The sequence below is a fragment of the Triticum aestivum genome, chromosome 6D (assembly GCF_018294505.1).
Source record: "Triticum aestivum cultivar Chinese Spring chromosome 6D, IWGSC CS RefSeq v2.1, whole genome shotgun sequence".
NCBI classification, from domain to species: domain Eukaryota; kingdom Viridiplantae; phylum Streptophyta; class Magnoliopsida; order Poales; family Poaceae; genus Triticum; species Triticum aestivum.
In genome coordinates, this window is record NC_057811.1 from 471,296,964 (window position 1) to 471,313,044 (window position 16,081).

The 16,081-nt window shown below is 47.9% G+C and overlaps 2 protein-coding genes across 4 annotated transcripts; one reads left to right on the forward strand and one right to left on the reverse strand.

Annotated features, from left to right (window-relative positions):
- Positions 1-2,970: 2,970 nt before the first annotated feature.
- LOC123145993 (putative clathrin assembly protein At5g35200) lies at positions 2,971-7,716 on the forward strand. Of its 3 annotated transcripts, XM_044565551.1 has the most exons (16): positions 2,971-3,337; positions 4,055-4,198; positions 4,309-4,378; positions 4,487-4,584; positions 4,820-4,961; positions 5,062-5,162; positions 5,252-5,335; positions 5,444-5,494; positions 5,580-5,645; positions 5,733-5,798; positions 5,921-6,001; positions 6,093-6,161; positions 6,397-6,549; positions 6,633-6,708; positions 6,824-6,933; positions 7,015-7,716. In XM_044565551.1, the coding sequence occupies exons 2-16, from the start codon at positions 4,106-4,108 to the stop codon at positions 7,510-7,512; spliced, it is 1,758 nt and encodes a 585-aa protein (XP_044421486.1). In that variant the 5' UTR covers positions 2,971-3,337; positions 4,055-4,105; the 3' UTR covers positions 7,513-7,716. The 3 variants fall into 3 exon arrangements, with proteins under 3 accessions (XP_044421486.1, XP_044421484.1, XP_044421485.1); XM_044565549.1 differs by having other exon boundaries at positions 5,580-5,798; XM_044565550.1 differs by lacking the exon at positions 2,971-3,337 and adding an exon at positions 3,394-3,815 and having other exon boundaries at positions 5,580-5,798.
- A 181-nt stretch (positions 7,717-7,897) lies between these two features.
- LOC123142733 (putative FBD-associated F-box protein At5g56820) lies at positions 7,898-15,855 on the reverse strand. The gene is made up of 9 exons (XM_044561505.1): positions 15,405-15,855; positions 15,206-15,322; positions 14,251-15,126; positions 13,674-13,844; positions 13,409-13,586; positions 9,037-9,146; positions 8,907-8,946; positions 8,738-8,822; positions 7,898-8,425 (listed from the first exon to the last, which is right to left on the reverse strand). Exons 3-9 carry the CDS (start codon positions 15,100-15,102, stop codon positions 8,233-8,235), a joined length of 1,629 nt encoding a protein of 542 aa, XP_044417440.1. The 5' UTR covers positions 15,103-15,126; positions 15,206-15,322; positions 15,405-15,855; the 3' UTR covers positions 7,898-8,232.
- Positions 15,856-16,081: the final 226 nt, after the last annotated feature.

A 16,081-nucleotide genomic window follows, 5' to 3' on the forward strand; every position in this document is an offset into this window, starting at 1 on the left:
GTCATCAGTGTTGGAAATATGCCCTAGAGGCAATAATAAAATGGTTATTATTATATTTCCTTGTTCATGATAATTTTCTATTGTTCATGCTTTAATTGTGTTATCCGGAAATCGTAATACATGTGTGAATACATAGACCATAACATGTCCCTAGTGAGCCTCTAGTTGACTAGCTCGTTGATCAATAGATGGTTACGGTTTCCTGACCATGGACATTGGATGTCATTGATAACGGGATCACATCATTAGGAGAATGATGTGATGGACAAGACCCAATCCTAAGCATAGCACTAGATCATGTAGTTTGTTTGCTAAAGCTTTTCTAATGTCAAGTATCATTTCCTTAGACCATGAGATCGTGCAACTCCCGGATACCGTAGGAATGCTTTGGGTGTACCAAAGTCACAACGTAACTGGGTGGCTATAAAGGTGCACTACAGGTATCTCCAAAAGTGTCTGTTGGGTTGGCTCGGATCGAGACTAGGATTTGTCACTCCGTATGACAGAGAGGTATCTCTGGGCCCACTCGGTATTGCATCATCATAATGAGCTCAATGTGACTAAGTAGTTAGTCACGGGATCATGCATTACGGAACGAGTAAAGTGACTTGCTGATAACGAGATTGAACGAGGTATTGGGATACCGACGATCGAATCTCGGGCAAGTAAGTACCGATTGACAAAGGGAATTGTATACGGGATTGCTTGAATCCTCGACATCGTGGTTCATCCGATGAGATCATCGTGGAACATGTGGGAGCCAACATGGGTATCCAGATCCCGCTGTTGGTTATTGGCTAGAGAGGTGTCTCGGTCATGTCTGCATGATTCCCGAACCCGTAGGGTCTACACACTTAAGGTTCGATGACGCTAGGGTTATAAGGAAGGTTTGTATGTGATTACCGAATGTTGTTCGGAGTCCCGGATGAGATCCCGGACATCACGAGGAGTTCCGGAATGGTCCGGAGGTAAAGATTTATATATGGGAAGTCATCATACGGTCACCGAAAATATTCGGGGGTATACCGGTATTGTACCGGGACCACCGGGAGGGTCCACCTGCCCCGGAGGGCCTTATGGGCTGTAGGTGGAAGGGAACCAGCCCTTAGTGGGCTGGGCGCCAACCCCCCTAGGGCCCATGCGCCTAGGGTTTGGGGGGAACCCTAAAGGGGGGCGCCCCCCTTGCTTGGGGGGCAAGCTCCCTCCCCCCTTGGCCGCCGCCCCCCCTCTAGATCTCATCTAGAGGGGCCGGCCCCCTTCCCCCTTCTCCCTATAAATAGAGGGGTGAGGGGAGGGCTGCAGCACGACATCCAAGGCGCAGCCCCTCCCCTCGCCAACACCTCTCCTCCTTCGCATGTGCTTGGCGAAGCCCTGCCGGAGAACTGTCACTCCACCACCACCATGCAGTCGTGCTGCTGTTGGAGCCTTCTTCCTCAACCTCTCCCTCCTTCTTGCTGGATCAAGGTGTGGGAGACGTCACCGCTCCGTACGTGTGTTGAACGCGGAGGTGCCGTCCGTTCGGCGCTTGGATCATCGGTGATTTGGATCACGACGAGTACGACTCCATCAACCCCGTTCTCTTGAACGCTTCCGCTCGCGATCTACAAGGGTATGTAGATGCACTCCTCCCCTCTCGTTGCTAGTAAACTCCATAGATTGATCTTGGTGATGCGTAGAAAATTTTAATTTCTCCTACGATCCCCAACAATGGCATCATGAGCTAGGTCTATGCGTAGTTTCTATGCACGAGTAGAATACAAGTTGTTGCGGGCGTCGATTTTGTCAATTTACTTGCCGTTACTAGTCTTATCTTGATTCGGCGGCATCGTGGGATGAAGCGGCCCGGACCGACCTTACACGTATGCTTACGTGAGACAGGTTCCACCGACTGACATGCACTAGTTGCATAAGGTGGCTAGCGGGTGTCTGTCTCTCCCACTTTAGTCGGATCGGATTCGATGAAAAGGGTCCTTATGAAGGGTAAATAGAAATTGGCATATCACGTTGTGGTTTTGGCGTAGGTAAAAATCGTTCTTGCTAGAAACCTATAGCAGCCACGTAAAAGTTTGCAACAACAATTAGAGGACGTCTAACTTGTTTTTGCAGCAAGTGTCATGTGATGTGATATGGTCAGAAGGATGTGATGAATGATATATGTGATGTTTGAGATTGATCATGTTCTTGTAATAGGAATCACGACTTGCATGTCGATGAGTATGAGAACCGGCAGGAGCCATAGGAGTTGTCTTAATTTATTTATGACCTGCGTGTCAACTGGAACGTCATGTAATTACTTTACTTTATTGCTAACCATTAGCCATAATAGTAGAAGTAATAGTTGGCGAGACAACTTCATGAAGACACGATGATGAAGATCATGATGATGGAGATCATGGTGTCATGCCGGTGACGATGATGAACATGGCGCCCCGAAGATGGAGTTCAAAAGGAGCAAAATGATATTGGTCATATCATGTCACTATTTGATTGCATGTGATGTTTATCATGTTTTACATCTTATTTGCTTAGAACGACGGTAGCATAAATAAGATGATCCCTCGCTAAAATTTCAAGAAAGTGTTGGCTAGTGATTGGTTGGCTACCCATTCTTTTTCTCAACCTCATAAAAAGTTGCCAACATTTGGCAAATTTTAATTTTGCCAAATGTTGGCTTGACAAATATTGGCATCAAACCAATTATGTTCTAAAACCGGTGCCATGGCGGGGGAACCGGCCGGAGCGGCTTTACAGTTGACAGGGACGAGACCGAGCTGCCGACGCGGACCAAAAGACAGAAAGCGAGAGGAAGCAGCCAGCCAGCCATGGCAGAAAGGGACAGAAAAGATAAACAACGCGACGGGGACGGGAGGAAGGAAGGACCGAGAAACCAAAGCGAGAGGAAGTCAAAGGCCCACGCGGGGCTAGTAATTAAACCGGGCCAGCGGCGGCGGGATTAGTTGGTGCGGTCAGCGGCGAGAGGGCGGGAGCGGAGGAAGCCGCGGAACACGTGTGCCAATGTCACACCCCACGCGGCAGAAGAGAAGAGAATAGTTCGTGGACGTACTAGTACGGGTTGCATCCATAGGCTCCAGCCCCCTCCGCCCAGCTCTCTCCCCGTTCACACACACCTTGCCTTCTTCCCTCCCGAGCGAGCGCAAGGAAGAGGAATCCAACTGCCTCTGTCTTCCCGCTCCCAGGCTTAGCCAGCTCCTCCGCCCAACGCAGGCAGGCAAGGCAAGGCGGAGGCCCCGTCCCGTCCGTCCTCCCGTATCCTCTCCCCCCGGCCGGCGAGCCCACAGTCGAGACCACTTCCATCCATCCATCCATCCATCCTCGGGTGAGCTATTCACATCTCTCCACGCTTGCTTCAGTTTTTGGCCATGGGAAAAAAGCCTGGTCCCTTCCCTGCCCTGCCCGCCGTCGGTTTCTGCAGCTACCGGACGGCAGCAGATTTTCTTCTGCCTTTCTTACTAGCCTTTTTTTCCCCTTTTTTTCTTGGTTTGTTTGTTTGTTTGTTTTCTCTCAACTGAATGAGCAAATCAATTTTCGGTTGCTCATCCGCCGCTCCGATCCTGCTGCTTCCAACTGCTTCTCGCTCCGATCTTGCTGCCGCTCCTGCCGGTTTATTTTTATGATTCTTGTTGGGGATTGCAAGTTGCCGCGTGTTGCGCCGCTGCTTGCCTCCGGATTTCACGGCGGGGATTTGTCCCCTCCCCCCCTCTCTCTCTCTCTCTCTCTCACCATCAGCCGCACTTTGTTTGTTTCTTGGATTTCGCCCGCCCTGCAAAATCCAGCCTCGGCTCTCGCTTGATTTGGTAGGGCTGCTTTCCTTCATCCACCGCAAGCCGATAGTTCATTTTGCCTTCTCTCCCACCGCCGATCTGTTAGTTCGCGCTCTGATGTTCGATGCATGAGAATTGGACGCCTCGTTTGTCCATTGCCTCTCACATCTCTTTCATACTTCATGCATGGGACAGCGATGCAGCCTGGCAGTTTACCCCAGTAATAACTAAACTCTGCATCCGTCTGTTGGCTCTGCTCTGCTTTCTTGCAGATCGGTAAGCTGAGCTAGGAGGATCCCCCGGGTCTGCCAAGCCGAGGATCGATGGCCGGCGGCGGCACCAGCATCAGGAAGTATGTGGGCGCCCTCAAGGACTCCACCACCGTCAGCATCGCCAAAGTCAACAGCGATTACAAGGTAGTACTACTACGAACCACCATCCCTCTCTGTCTCTTGCATCATTCATCTCAAGATTTGCTTCTAGAGAAATTTCTTTTTAACTGTATTGTAATCGCTCTTTGCAACAGCAACTGGACATCGCGATCGTCAAGGCCACCAACCATGTGGAGCGCCCTGCAAAGGAGAAGTACATCAGAGGTAATAACAAACTCATGTTTCTCTGAACAAGTGTTGTGTACCCTTTTACTGAAGGACAACAGCTTTGATTTTCCACCACGGTTCTGATCATGTGCTTCCTGTCTCCAGATATCTTCATGCATCTTAATTCCGGGAGGGCTCGGGCGGACGTGGCCTACTGCATCCGCGCCCTCGCCAGACGCCTCTCCAAGACGCGCAACTGGGCGGTATGTCCACCATAATATATTTCCTCGTATTCATGGATGGAACCTATCCAGTTTGTGCAATTCTCCATGGTGTCGTTTTACCCGGAAATTCAGATTGTTGCTTCTGTCAGTATATATAGCACTTCCATTATCCAAGCAAATGATGTCTGTTTTACTTGCTACTGTCAGGGTGATGTTCAGTGACTAATATGGAATGGTGCTTATGATCGATGAACTTTCGTTTCTGCTTCATCAGGTTGCACTGAAGACACTAATTGTCATACACCGTGCCCTTCGCGAGGTCGACCCTTCTTTCCGTGATGAGCTCATCAGTTACGGTAGATCTAGCGGCCAGATGCTACACATGTCCTATTTCAAAGATGACTCGAGCCCTGACGGTACTAGTTGCCGCTAACCTCACCCTGGTCTTGGATTAGTATCTGAACTTTCTCTTTCGCAAACAAATAACAACTGTCTCCTGACATGTTGTGTTTGCAGCTTGGGATCACTCTGCTTGGATACGCAATTACGCTTTGTTTTTGGAAGAGAGGCTCGAATCTTTCCGTGTGCTGAATTATGACGTCGAACTGGATCCATTGGTATGTAATCTAATGCAAGTTTATTTATTGATGGGAACAAATATTGGTTTGGTCCATAACATCTTTTTTGTGATATCCATTATCTGCAGGGAACACGAGATGTTGATACAACTGGTTTGCTTGCACAACTGCCAGCATTGTCGCAGCTTCTTTTTCGGCTAATTAGTTGTCAGGTGATTCATTGCTTTGTTGTTCTGCGCAAAGTGAATCGGATCCAATATTTTTGAGGTGTCATGGTATTTAAAACCTGCATTGCTTACCGTTGATCCATATTTTTTCAGCCGCATGGGTCGTCATCTTATAACACCATAATCCAGCATGCCCTTTCAATGGTGAGCATCCAGAACATTTATGAACAGTGAACTATCTAATAGTGATTTCATCAGTCCTTGACTTTGTTTTGCTTGTAAATGGAAGGTTGCTACAGAGAGTGTTAGGATCCAGACAGCCATCAATGATGGCATACTCAATCTAGTTGACAAGGTACCGGCCACTAGCTTATTGTTTAAAGATTATCGTGTATGCTTTATTTGTTTCTCTTACACCATTGACATCTTCTGCTCAATGCAGTTCTTCGATATGCACAGGGACGACGCTATTAGGGCCCTTGATATATACAAAAAAGCACTTAAGCAGGTCAATTACTTTTTTCCTATTGTTGGTCAACTAATTATTTTGTTGGTTTGAATTGGTTTTCCACAACACCTGAAATGATGTCCGTGTTTCTCTGTACTTATCGTCGTTTTGGGGTTGTGCAGGCAGGGCAACTTTCTGGATTTTATGACACATGTAAAACCATACATATTGGGCGGGATGAGAAGCTGTTAACAATTGAACAGGTTTGGTTCGCATCCTTGGGATTATTTGTATGTTTCCATTGTTGTTCTCATGTTTGTAAACTTGCTGATAGCCTATCGATAACACATGCAGCCTCCCGCGTCATTCTTGCAAGCTATGGAAGATTATGTGAGAGATGCTCCCCTTGCTTCAAAAAACCAGGTTTGAAACTTCTACAAGTAAATGATGGATGTATTTTTTTCTCTCACAGTTCAGCTAGTATACTTGTATTGTATAATTCTTAAAAAGATGTGATGGAAGACTAAAGTAAGAAACAGGGGTTGCAAAACGGAGCTTTCGATTGTTCGGTTGACCATGTGGACCTTTATTGTCATTGTTTGTCCTCCATTTTTTTCCTCCTTGCTAATATTTCTAGGGCATCTTCATTTGTTTGCAGGCTGTACTGGCAATAGAGTACAACAGAAAACCAGAAGAGGAAGAAGTATCAACTCCACCACCCCCACCTCCTCAAGTATCAACTTCAGAGAAAGAACCAGAACCAGAGCCGGTTACAAAAGTCGTGCCTAGAGTCGAGCAAATAGATTTGCTGGTAATTTTCCATGTCACTAGAGCAACCACATATTATCTTAGTTATAACTGAACCAGCCTAACAAATTCATCTCTGCTTGGCAGGGGATGGATGTACCAACCCCTGACACATCCGAGCTAGATCAAAAGAATGCTTTGGCCTTGGCAATTGTTGAACAAGGTACATATATTTTCCAAATGGACTGTCGTAATTTGTTAATCGTGTGAAATGTCGGAAAAAGAAAAAGGAAACCAGGCACTAAAATGTGTCTGCCGATTCTTGCTTTTTGCTGCAGATAATGCACCTAAAGCTGCTGCTGGTTCCGAAAACGTCGCCACCAGCTGGGAGCTAGCACTCGTCACAGCACCCAGTGCAAGTGAAAATGTTGCTACTTCGAGAAATTTGGTGAATACCTGAAACACTTGCCTACGGTTTCTTCACCTGATCATGTCTCTGAAATCAAACTGACATTTTGCCGCTCTACAGGCCGGTGGACTGGACCTGCTCACCCTCGACAGCCTCTACGACGACGCGCACCGGCACACGCAGCAGAACGCAAGCTACAACCCCTGGGAGCAGCCGGCCCCGGCTTCATCGGCTCCGATGATGCAGCAGCAGTATCAGCAGCAGCCGATGCACAACCCGTTGTACGCCTCGGCGCAGCAGCAGCAGGCCTTCATGCTCCAGCAGCAGCAGGCCTTCGTGCTCCAGCAGCAGCAGCAGTACCAGCAGATGATGATGATGGGCGCGCCGTCGCTCCATCGCCAGGCGTCCTCCAACCCGTCGCTCCATCGTCAGGCGTCCTCCAACCCGTCGCTCCATCGCCAGGCATCCTCCAACCCGTCCTTCCATCGCCAGGCATCCTCCAACCCGTTCGACAGATCGTACGTGCCGGCAGCCGCCGCCGGCGGTGGTGGCTACCCTTATGCTCCGGCGATGCAGCTCCACACCGGCAACGCCTATACCGGAACCGGCATGATGTAGAGATGCTTGTGGTGGTTTTTCTTTTTGTTTCACCGTTGCGATTTTTTTATGAGTTAATAGGAACTGTATAGTTGAGATGAGTAATAGCAGGGGAAGTATTTTTCCCCGGCTATTTGTGGTCAGGACGGTTGCTTGTGCTGTGCAGCCGTGAAGGATTGTCCATGGTAATTTAATTATGGAAACATGGTAACATCTTTTGAAACAGGAGAATAGAGATGAACATTGTGAAAAAAAAATATGTGGTTGCAACAGAGCAACTTTTCTCTCTCTTTTGAGATAGGAGAAAAAATAGAACAGTATCTAAAAAAATAAAGTTTTCCCTTGAGATAGGAGAAAGAATTAGAACTGAACTGAAACTATGCATCAACCGAACTGACCGGTCAGATCAAAGCAAGATGCATTATGTTGAAATATCATACCGACGAAAGGCGGCAGAAGCTAGACAGAGTATGCACTGATGCCATGGCAAACAGCTGACCGATGCAAGTGAGATCATCAATGGAAGTTCAAGTTCCTACCAACAGAAATCCAATTGCTAGCAGGCAGAGGATATCTGTACACGCAACTGAACAGGCACACTTCACTGATATAAGCAAGGTCAAGCACACCAATGCTCCAAATCATACTGTAGATATTCACAAGTTGATGATCCCTATTTCTAGTGTGGTACCGCCAATAGCACGCAGACCATAGATTCAGGAGAGGATGAAGCTCTGGAGATCAGAAGGCGCTGTACTCGTCCTCAGAGTTCATCTGGAGGAACCACACGATGGCCAGCCCGAAGACGGCGAAGGAGGACAGCTCCATCGTCAGCGCGCCCCACCCGATAACGCCGGCGTGCTTCAGTATCGACGGGATGGCGATGCTGCCCACGATCGACGCGCCCGTCAGGAACTTGGTGAAGTTCACCCACCTGCATGCAGAGGCGAAATTCCATCAGGAAAAAGCTACAAGAACTATCTTTACCCATATAAGAAAAAAAAATTGAGGGAAGCAATAAGGTCTGAACGTTTGTCCATCACAGATGTTCTGCAATAAACTGGCCATCGTTTGAAATCTAGATATGGTGTAAGAACCTCTGTCAGAAAAGGTTACAGGTACCATCTGTGCCACTAAGGTAAGGCATATCTTTTGAAGTAAAAACAGTTCTGAATCATCAGTTTTGACAAACATGATTCATAAAGAAGAACCAGTACTGGTTACCAGGTACTAGATCATCACTTACCCATCATTCTCGTTCGACATGATCGACGGAGAATCGGAGCCCAGGAAAAATATGAGTGGCATGGGTAGTATGAGGTACATCAGAACTGCACAAAATGCCATTGATTATTTACATACTCCTGAAAATTTTAAAAAATAAAGGTTTGGCAGAGTGAACAGAAGTCTCTAACCTGTTAACATTGGCCACCAGTTGTTATAAAGAGCACATGCCTGAACAAGACAGAGTTACAGAGATTTAGGCAACGTCCAAAACGAAAGGATAGAAAAGCTGACCGTGAGATGCTAAATGTTGATGCCTACCAAAATCTGCAATACGATCCCAGCAGAGACCAGTATTGCCAGGGCGGCAAGTCTTCCACTATGCAAGCATGTCCTCATACTACGTGATAGCGCCATCGTTCCTTTCGAGGCTGTTCAGGTATGCAAGTCTCTGGAATTGTGAAAAGGAAAACAGTCAAATACATTATGGACATCATGTGCAAAATAGAAAAAAAAATAACACTATGATCACTAACTAATGAATAGACTAAGGAATAGGATGCTCTCAACCAGCCTAAATACAGTCACACAGCCCCACCAATGTTTTCAGCGAGCCTCGACTACTGAATTGCTACCTCTATCAGACTAGCACCTGATTGCAGTCTACTGAAGAATAATAATAGCCGTGTGCAGCAACAGGAAATCATCCAGATGGCCGAGTTTCGTGATCAGCATCTACTCGAGTGGGAGAAGCGCTTGCGAAAGAAAGAGATTCGAATCATAACTCACACGCAGCCCGAATTATTTCTCCCCAATTCTGATAACGGGACACCTAATACCTAGAACATATCCGCCAGTTCGATCGTAATCCGAACGCATCCCATAGCAATCGATCCCCTCCCCCAGGCTAACCTGATCCAATCCAGAGGCGATTCAGATCGGAGAGAGGCGGACAGAGTATTTCATCCCTCTCGAGTTACTCTCGGCAGCGCCCCCCGCCGATTCGACAGAGGCGGACAGAAAGAGGGGATCGACGGGTGCGTACCGAGCGCGAGGCGCGTGCGGCGGAGACGGCGGCCGCCGCGCGACGAGGAGGCTGCGCCGGCAGCTGCGACGGAGGTGGCGGCGGGTGGGAGGGATCGGTCTCCGGCCAGAGGAATCGGTGGCGATTGGAGAAGGGCCGGTGGTGGTGGTGTGGACGGGACCGTAGGGTGATAATTAGCTAGGTAGCTAGCCGGTGTTATTTTATTTTATTAACCGTTGTCCCTAATCGCGAGGGTTCCTAATCGAGTTGGAGAGGGATCGGATCTGGCTGGCGCCTTCACCGGCTCCACCCCCGCTGATGTAGCGCCAATTTGTTTGTGGAGACGGATAGCTTTTGGAAACTAGATTAAAACACCCGCTGATGTAGCCCGATTTTCCTCGAATATAATTCTTACTAAAATAGAAAAATTCAAAAAAATATTGCATTGAAGATGTTTGAGTGCTTGAGGTCCCCGCCAATTTTTAGCTCATTCGGACATCTGAATAACGCTCAGAAAAGAAAATCTGTCTCCACAATGCACAAACTATAAACTTTTTTGTCTTTTTTCTGAGAGCTACTTAGTTCAAATGCGCTGAGATTTGGCATAGACATCACGCACTCAAGCATCTTTCGCCACGAAAAAATTCAGTTTTCTTTTAGTATTTTAAATGAATTTACCGTTCACTCCCGGGCTCAGATGAGCCCGGGAGCCAAAACACACTGTTCCATTTATGTTTCTTTTACGTTCTCAAAAGAAATTATGTTTCTTTTTTTCACAAAAACATCCAGCAGAATATAAAAGCGCCAATCTCAGCAGCAGCAGGACAGAGAGAAACCATTTTCATCCTTCAGAGAGAAAAAATCCATAAGGGTGTCTTTCTTTTCTTCTACAGAAAAACAAAAATATGCAAAGAAAGCGACCTACAGCAATCCTGAAGCATCTTAGCAAGATACAGACAGGCCTTGAGGGGGGAACCAGAGTTCAGGCCAGACACCTACCGAGTTCAGAAAATGAGCGAAAGCGCACTATGAGCAGGACTAGGGTGACACTCCAACAACATGCTCCAGCTGCAACCAAGCAGGATACACAGCGGTTTACAGACGAGTTCATACGAACATGGGACACGGGCATGACCACAAAGGGCGAGATCCTGGTCTGGCATATAAAACGCAGCAACTTCCAGGTGCGATCCGGGGACACAGAGACCGGATAACGAATTATGAGGTAGACCAGTCGATATAGAAGCCTGCACAAGCAACACAGGACATGATGAGAACATGGAAAGAAATGCAGGGGATACTAGGATTCACTTGGATGATGTTGGATCAGCATGCTACTTTCATCGCAAAATAAAAATGCAACTTGATCTAGTTACTAGAATGTTGTAAGTACTTTTTTTACATGAAACTGAACAAAAGGTTTACGAAAAGTCTAACGCCCACACATGTGGACGTCTGGCAACTCGTCCACATGCATGGATCCTCGTCCAACCAATTCTGCACGAATCTTGGCACGTTCTAGCAGTTTTTGTGTGCCACGTAGGACTAAGCTGGTGTGTGGGCATTCATCCGGTCGCCCACACGTCCTTTTTTCACCACACGGGGGGCTGGTGTGTGGGCGTTTAGCAATTCGCCCACACACTAGTTTCACGCACGCAGAGGGGGCTGGTGTGTGGGCGTTTATCACTTCGCCCACACGCCCGTCTCCTAGCCCACACCCAAAGCTGGCAGTTGCCATGTGTTTCTGCAGGTATATGGCAACTGCCCTAGCTTTGCTTGTAAGCAGATGGCAACTCTTTTTCACCCGAGTTGCCATGTGTTTTTGCATGGTACATGACAACTGCCGTAGCGTGCACGTAAGCAGATGGCAACTCTTTCTTTTACATGGCAACTGCCCTAGCGTGCTTGTGAGCACATGGCAACTCTCTCTTTTACCCGAACATGTTTTTTTGCCATGCCTTCTTGTAGTGCTACATGGCAACTACCTAGTGTTTAGTGGGTGGCAACTCCTAAAGTTTTAAAATCATGGCAACTGCAGTAGATCAGACCATACATGGCAACTGCAGTTGAGCAACCATGGCAACTGTAGTTGTCCGACATGACAACCGAAGTTCAGCGACATGGCAACTGCAGTTAAACGAACATGGACGAGGGTCTGGACCATGGCAACTGCGGGACGCGCGGTGACTGTCACACGGGCGTGCGGGACCACGAGGTACGAGGCCTGACGTACGGGGCGTATGGGCGTTATCTATTTCGCCCACACGCACGCGTGTGAGAGGGATCGGGAGGGGAAAAAAGAGGTGTGTGGTCATTACTTTTTTTGCCCACACATGGGTGTGTGGGCTGTTCCTCTTATACACCACACAAAATGTGTGGGCAGCCCCTCTAACGGCCACACATGTGGCACTTATCGGCGTCCAAGGTTTAACTTGTTGATTGACAGGCGTCTTTGACCATTTACCCACTCTTCGGACAACAAAATAGCAACTGACTGAAAATGCCCCAATCACATTACGATGATGAAATGAACGGACCTAAACCTGGGAATGGTTTGGATTGGAACCGCAGTTTCAATTTGGTTTCTCTACCGAACCCTCTTTGGATGGGTTTAAATGGGCTGAGCCCTTAATATAATCTGGTGTGTTTTGGGCTTTAGGTGTTATGGATTAGTCTGGTTCAATTTGGACACCTGCAAATCGGTCTCAAAACAGTTTCAACTCGTAGATGGAAACCGGTCTCTCGACCAAAACTGTACGAGACCAACGCCCCAGCCTCGACGGTCGCCATGCGGTTAGCGCCCGCCGGGCCGTCGGCCGTCGCCGCCACCGGCTAGAGCTCGCTCGTCTCTCCTCCAGCTTTCCGACCCTTGAAGCTGCCCGATTTTAGTTGCCTCCAACATCCCAAGGCTCGAGTCGTCGCCGCCGCCATGGAGCTCTAGCCTGTCTCCGCTGCTGCTGTTGGTTCCGAGTTTCGAGTCGTCTCCGTCGCTGCGGGTTTCAGTCTCCTCGTTGACGTCCAGAGCTCGGCCTACAGGTTCTACCTCCTGCCCACACCGCTTCCTGTAGAAAGATTCCTAGATGCAATTCAGAAACTCCGCACCTGCATATATGAACTTGTCCACGGCACCTGCATATATAGACTTGTCCACGGTTTCAATCTGTGGATTCAGTCCAAAAATGGAGCCGGTTTTGGTTTGGGTTGGGTGAAAAACAAGTACAGATTGGTTTGGTTTGGATTCTAGCAGAATTTTGCTGGATCGAGTTGGTTTGGATGCCGCCCGTGGAGTCACCTGGTTTGGGCTGGCTTTAGTCTGGATGATAAACTATTCACAGGCTTAAACGGACCCCTATACAAGTCTTCCTACCTTCAGCGCTGTCTGCACTTAGCACACTTCTCCTAATCTGACTAATCAAGCATTTGACTCCTACTTCATACTTTCTGTTGCGAGATTGTACGTGAAGCCAGGGGTTGAAATGCGTGGTGTCATGGTCACATGGTGGGCCAAAGGGTGTAGCAACGGCGCAAGAAGGTCTAGTATGGAGTGTTGCTTGGATCTAGGTTGAAGGTTTCAATGGAGTACAATATGTACAATGCCGACTATCAAAGATATAATCGTGATCAAAGAGTGGTCTGGTTACTTACATTCGAACAGCAGAAGAGAGTTCTATTGGATGTCAATTTTCTCAAGAGGCACCTCATGGGCACAGAGCATCTTCAAAGCACGGTAAACTCTAGTATCTTGCTTCATCGTGCCACGTATGATTTTGACTATCTTGAGATGCTTTGATAGTAATGATTGCTCCTTTCGGGTATACCTTTCATCTGTTTCATCCACATGTAGTCTCTGTAGCAAACAAAGTATTGTACTTAAGTCGGCAGAAGATACATGGCAACTTCAAAGGAAAAAACCTATAATACTTAGGATATATACCTTATACTTTGGAGTATCAAGTTGTAGCATGAGTGTCTCTAGAATTGGTGAGTGCTGGAGAAAGTAAACCAATCCAGTGAAATCATCAGCCACACACCATTCATTCAGCAACAACGTTTTTAGCTTGCTAAACACAGGTGACCATTTCAAATCCATTCTGAAAACAGATAACTGGACAAAATGAAGGGGGTTAAACAAGAAGCAATTCAAGAATAACCTTCATAAGTACATGATGCTTTTTGAGATACAGAAGTACATCCTTTGAAAACTTTCTGGTGTTAACGAGATACCAAGATTTATATCACAAGTTGTACTTGACTAAAGTATGGCTCACGAATTAATCTCAATTCTACATGTTTTAATTGTACACCTGACTAAGGTATCAAGTAGAGGTATGCATAATTCCAGACAAATACATAAAAACATCAAGATTCAAACATGTGAAATGGAGAAAACATGCAATGCACACAATGAGCTTTTTTAATATGCTTGTACTGGTAGACAACTGGATACAAAACATAAACGAGATCTAGCAGATGACAAACATCAATAGGAATCAGCAGAAGTGGGAGCATACCCGATCATCACTTGTTAACTCTAAGTTTGTAGCAGTAGACAAGCCTTCCAAAACAACAGAAAATCTTTCTTCCCTATTGCATCCTTCATCACATGATGAGAAAACAAAACAGTGATGAAACTCCTCTTCAGAAGATTCAACAGATGCTGTTACCAGTGATGGCATGCTATCAAGCAATGGAGTCAAGCCTGACTCTGGAGCTAGTTTCAAGCTAACGAGATTTGGGGCAGAAATACGAAAGCGGATTTCATTGTCAAAACATCCGTGTTTCATGTTAAGGTGTCGTAATGACTGGCAAAAGATACTCTCATAGATGTTACAATATGTCATCTCTAACACATCCAACACCTGGCAGCTCGAAAGATCCAGAGGGTCATCAAACTTCATAAGACAAAGCTCTATCCTCTTTAGGTGTGAAGAGATGGGAACGAGGTCGGTTGGAAACGCAGGAGCAGAAACTCGTAGCACCCGAACTTCATGCAACAAAGCATACCGGAGCCACGGCGCAATGAGATTGGATGTCACCTCGCAAACATTTTCCGGATCCTCTGTATCCGAAGCCTTGCACACATCACAGATGTCACATACATTCAACGGCGCTGGGTCACGGAGGCGCAGCAGCTCATCCATGAACTTGTTGGAGTCAGTCGCAAGGTCATCCTCGATGTGTAGGGCAGGCACGGACTTCCAGAGCGTGCTCCAGCGCCTAGCAAGCACGCACGTCCGCACCGCGTCGCGGGAAAGCAAGAACGACATCACATGCAGGAGGAGGTCGTCGGGGAGGGCGCTGATGCGGTCCTTGCCACTGGCCATCGTCCTTTCCATGAGCCTCCTGGACCTTCTGTTGAACATGCCGCCTCCGGCGAAGCTGCCGAGCTGTTGGGTACATAGCGTCAGTGAAAGGGAGCAGCCAGATGGGGAATAGGCAGAGAAACCAGGACTATGACCACATCACCTCGTCTGCAGGAGCTTGTCCCGTGGGATGCCGATGAGGTCCTCACCGCCGGCCACGGCCGTCTTGATGTTTTCTTCGTCGTTAAAAGCCTCTAAGACATTCCGTCGAACAGGTGGTCTGCGCAGAAGCTGTGAGTCAGTGAATGAGGTCAACCACATGGAGAAGATGGACACGAATATCACCGGACGGATGGGCTCACCTCGCGCCCTACCACCGACCGGCACCTCCGCTCAACACCTCGCCTCGAGCAAAGGGAGACGGGTCAAATTAAGCGAGGGAGAGCAGCAAGAAGTTGGAGTGCGGTTTTGGGGGATTTTGGGGTGGCGCGCGGCGAGCTCCAGCGGGCTTGGGGGTGACACGCGGCGCGGCGAGCTCCGATGTCACGGCGGTGGCCGGTGAGGCGGCCCGTGCGGACTGACGGTGAGGCGAGCTCCGATGGGAAGAGGGAGGCGGCACCTTGTTCCTCTTCGTCGTCCCTCGTTCTCATCTACCGGTTTGATCGGACCGAGCCCAGTTGTCACAGGGCAAAACGATCAGGGCAAAACGATCAAACCACAGTTTTCCTTTAAACCGAGGCAAAACCACAAGAGATGCAGATTATTGTAAGTGCACCTCTCCAATCACGAAACTCCGCTCCGCGCGAGGAGCTCGGTTTGAACCACTCCCTGCAATTGTGTTGTCGCTCCCTCCGCTCTGGGAGCTATGGTTGTGGAGCGAAAAGAATCCAAACAGTGCTTAAAAAAGCATGAATCCTACAACTACATAGACAAACCTTTATAAACTCTCAACAAGCTACACTCGTAAACCCCCAACATAAACACGACCTCACAAAGGTACGCAGTGAAAGCACAACCATCAATACATCAAACAACACTG

Excerpts from the sequence above, each read along its gene's own strand:
- LOC123145993 (XM_044565549.1), top strand. The coding sequence starts at position 4,106 with ATGGCCGGCGGCGGCACCAGCATCAGGAAGTATGTGGGCGCCCTCAAG. Across the intron at positions 5,336-5,443 it reads TTCGGCTAATTAGTTGTCAG|CCGCATGGGTCGTCATCTTA; the intron begins GTGATTCATTGC and ends ATATTTTTTCAG. Across the intron at positions 6,709-6,823 it reads CTTGGCAATTGTTGAACAAG|ATAATGCACCTAAAGCTGCT; the intron begins GTACATATATTT and ends TTTTTGCTGCAG.
- LOC123142733 (XM_044561505.1), bottom strand. The coding sequence starts at position 15,102 with ATGTTCAACAGAAGGTCCAGGAGGCTCATGGAAAGGACGATGGCCAGT. Across the intron at positions 9,147-13,408 it reads TGAGAAAATTGACATCCAAT|CCTCGAAAGGAACGATGGCG; the intron begins AGAACTCTCTTC and ends ATACCTGAACAG. Across the intron at positions 8,947-9,036 it reads GGATCGTATTGCAGATTTTG|GCATGTGCTCTTTATAACAA; the intron begins GTAGGCATCAAC and ends TGTCTTGTTCAG.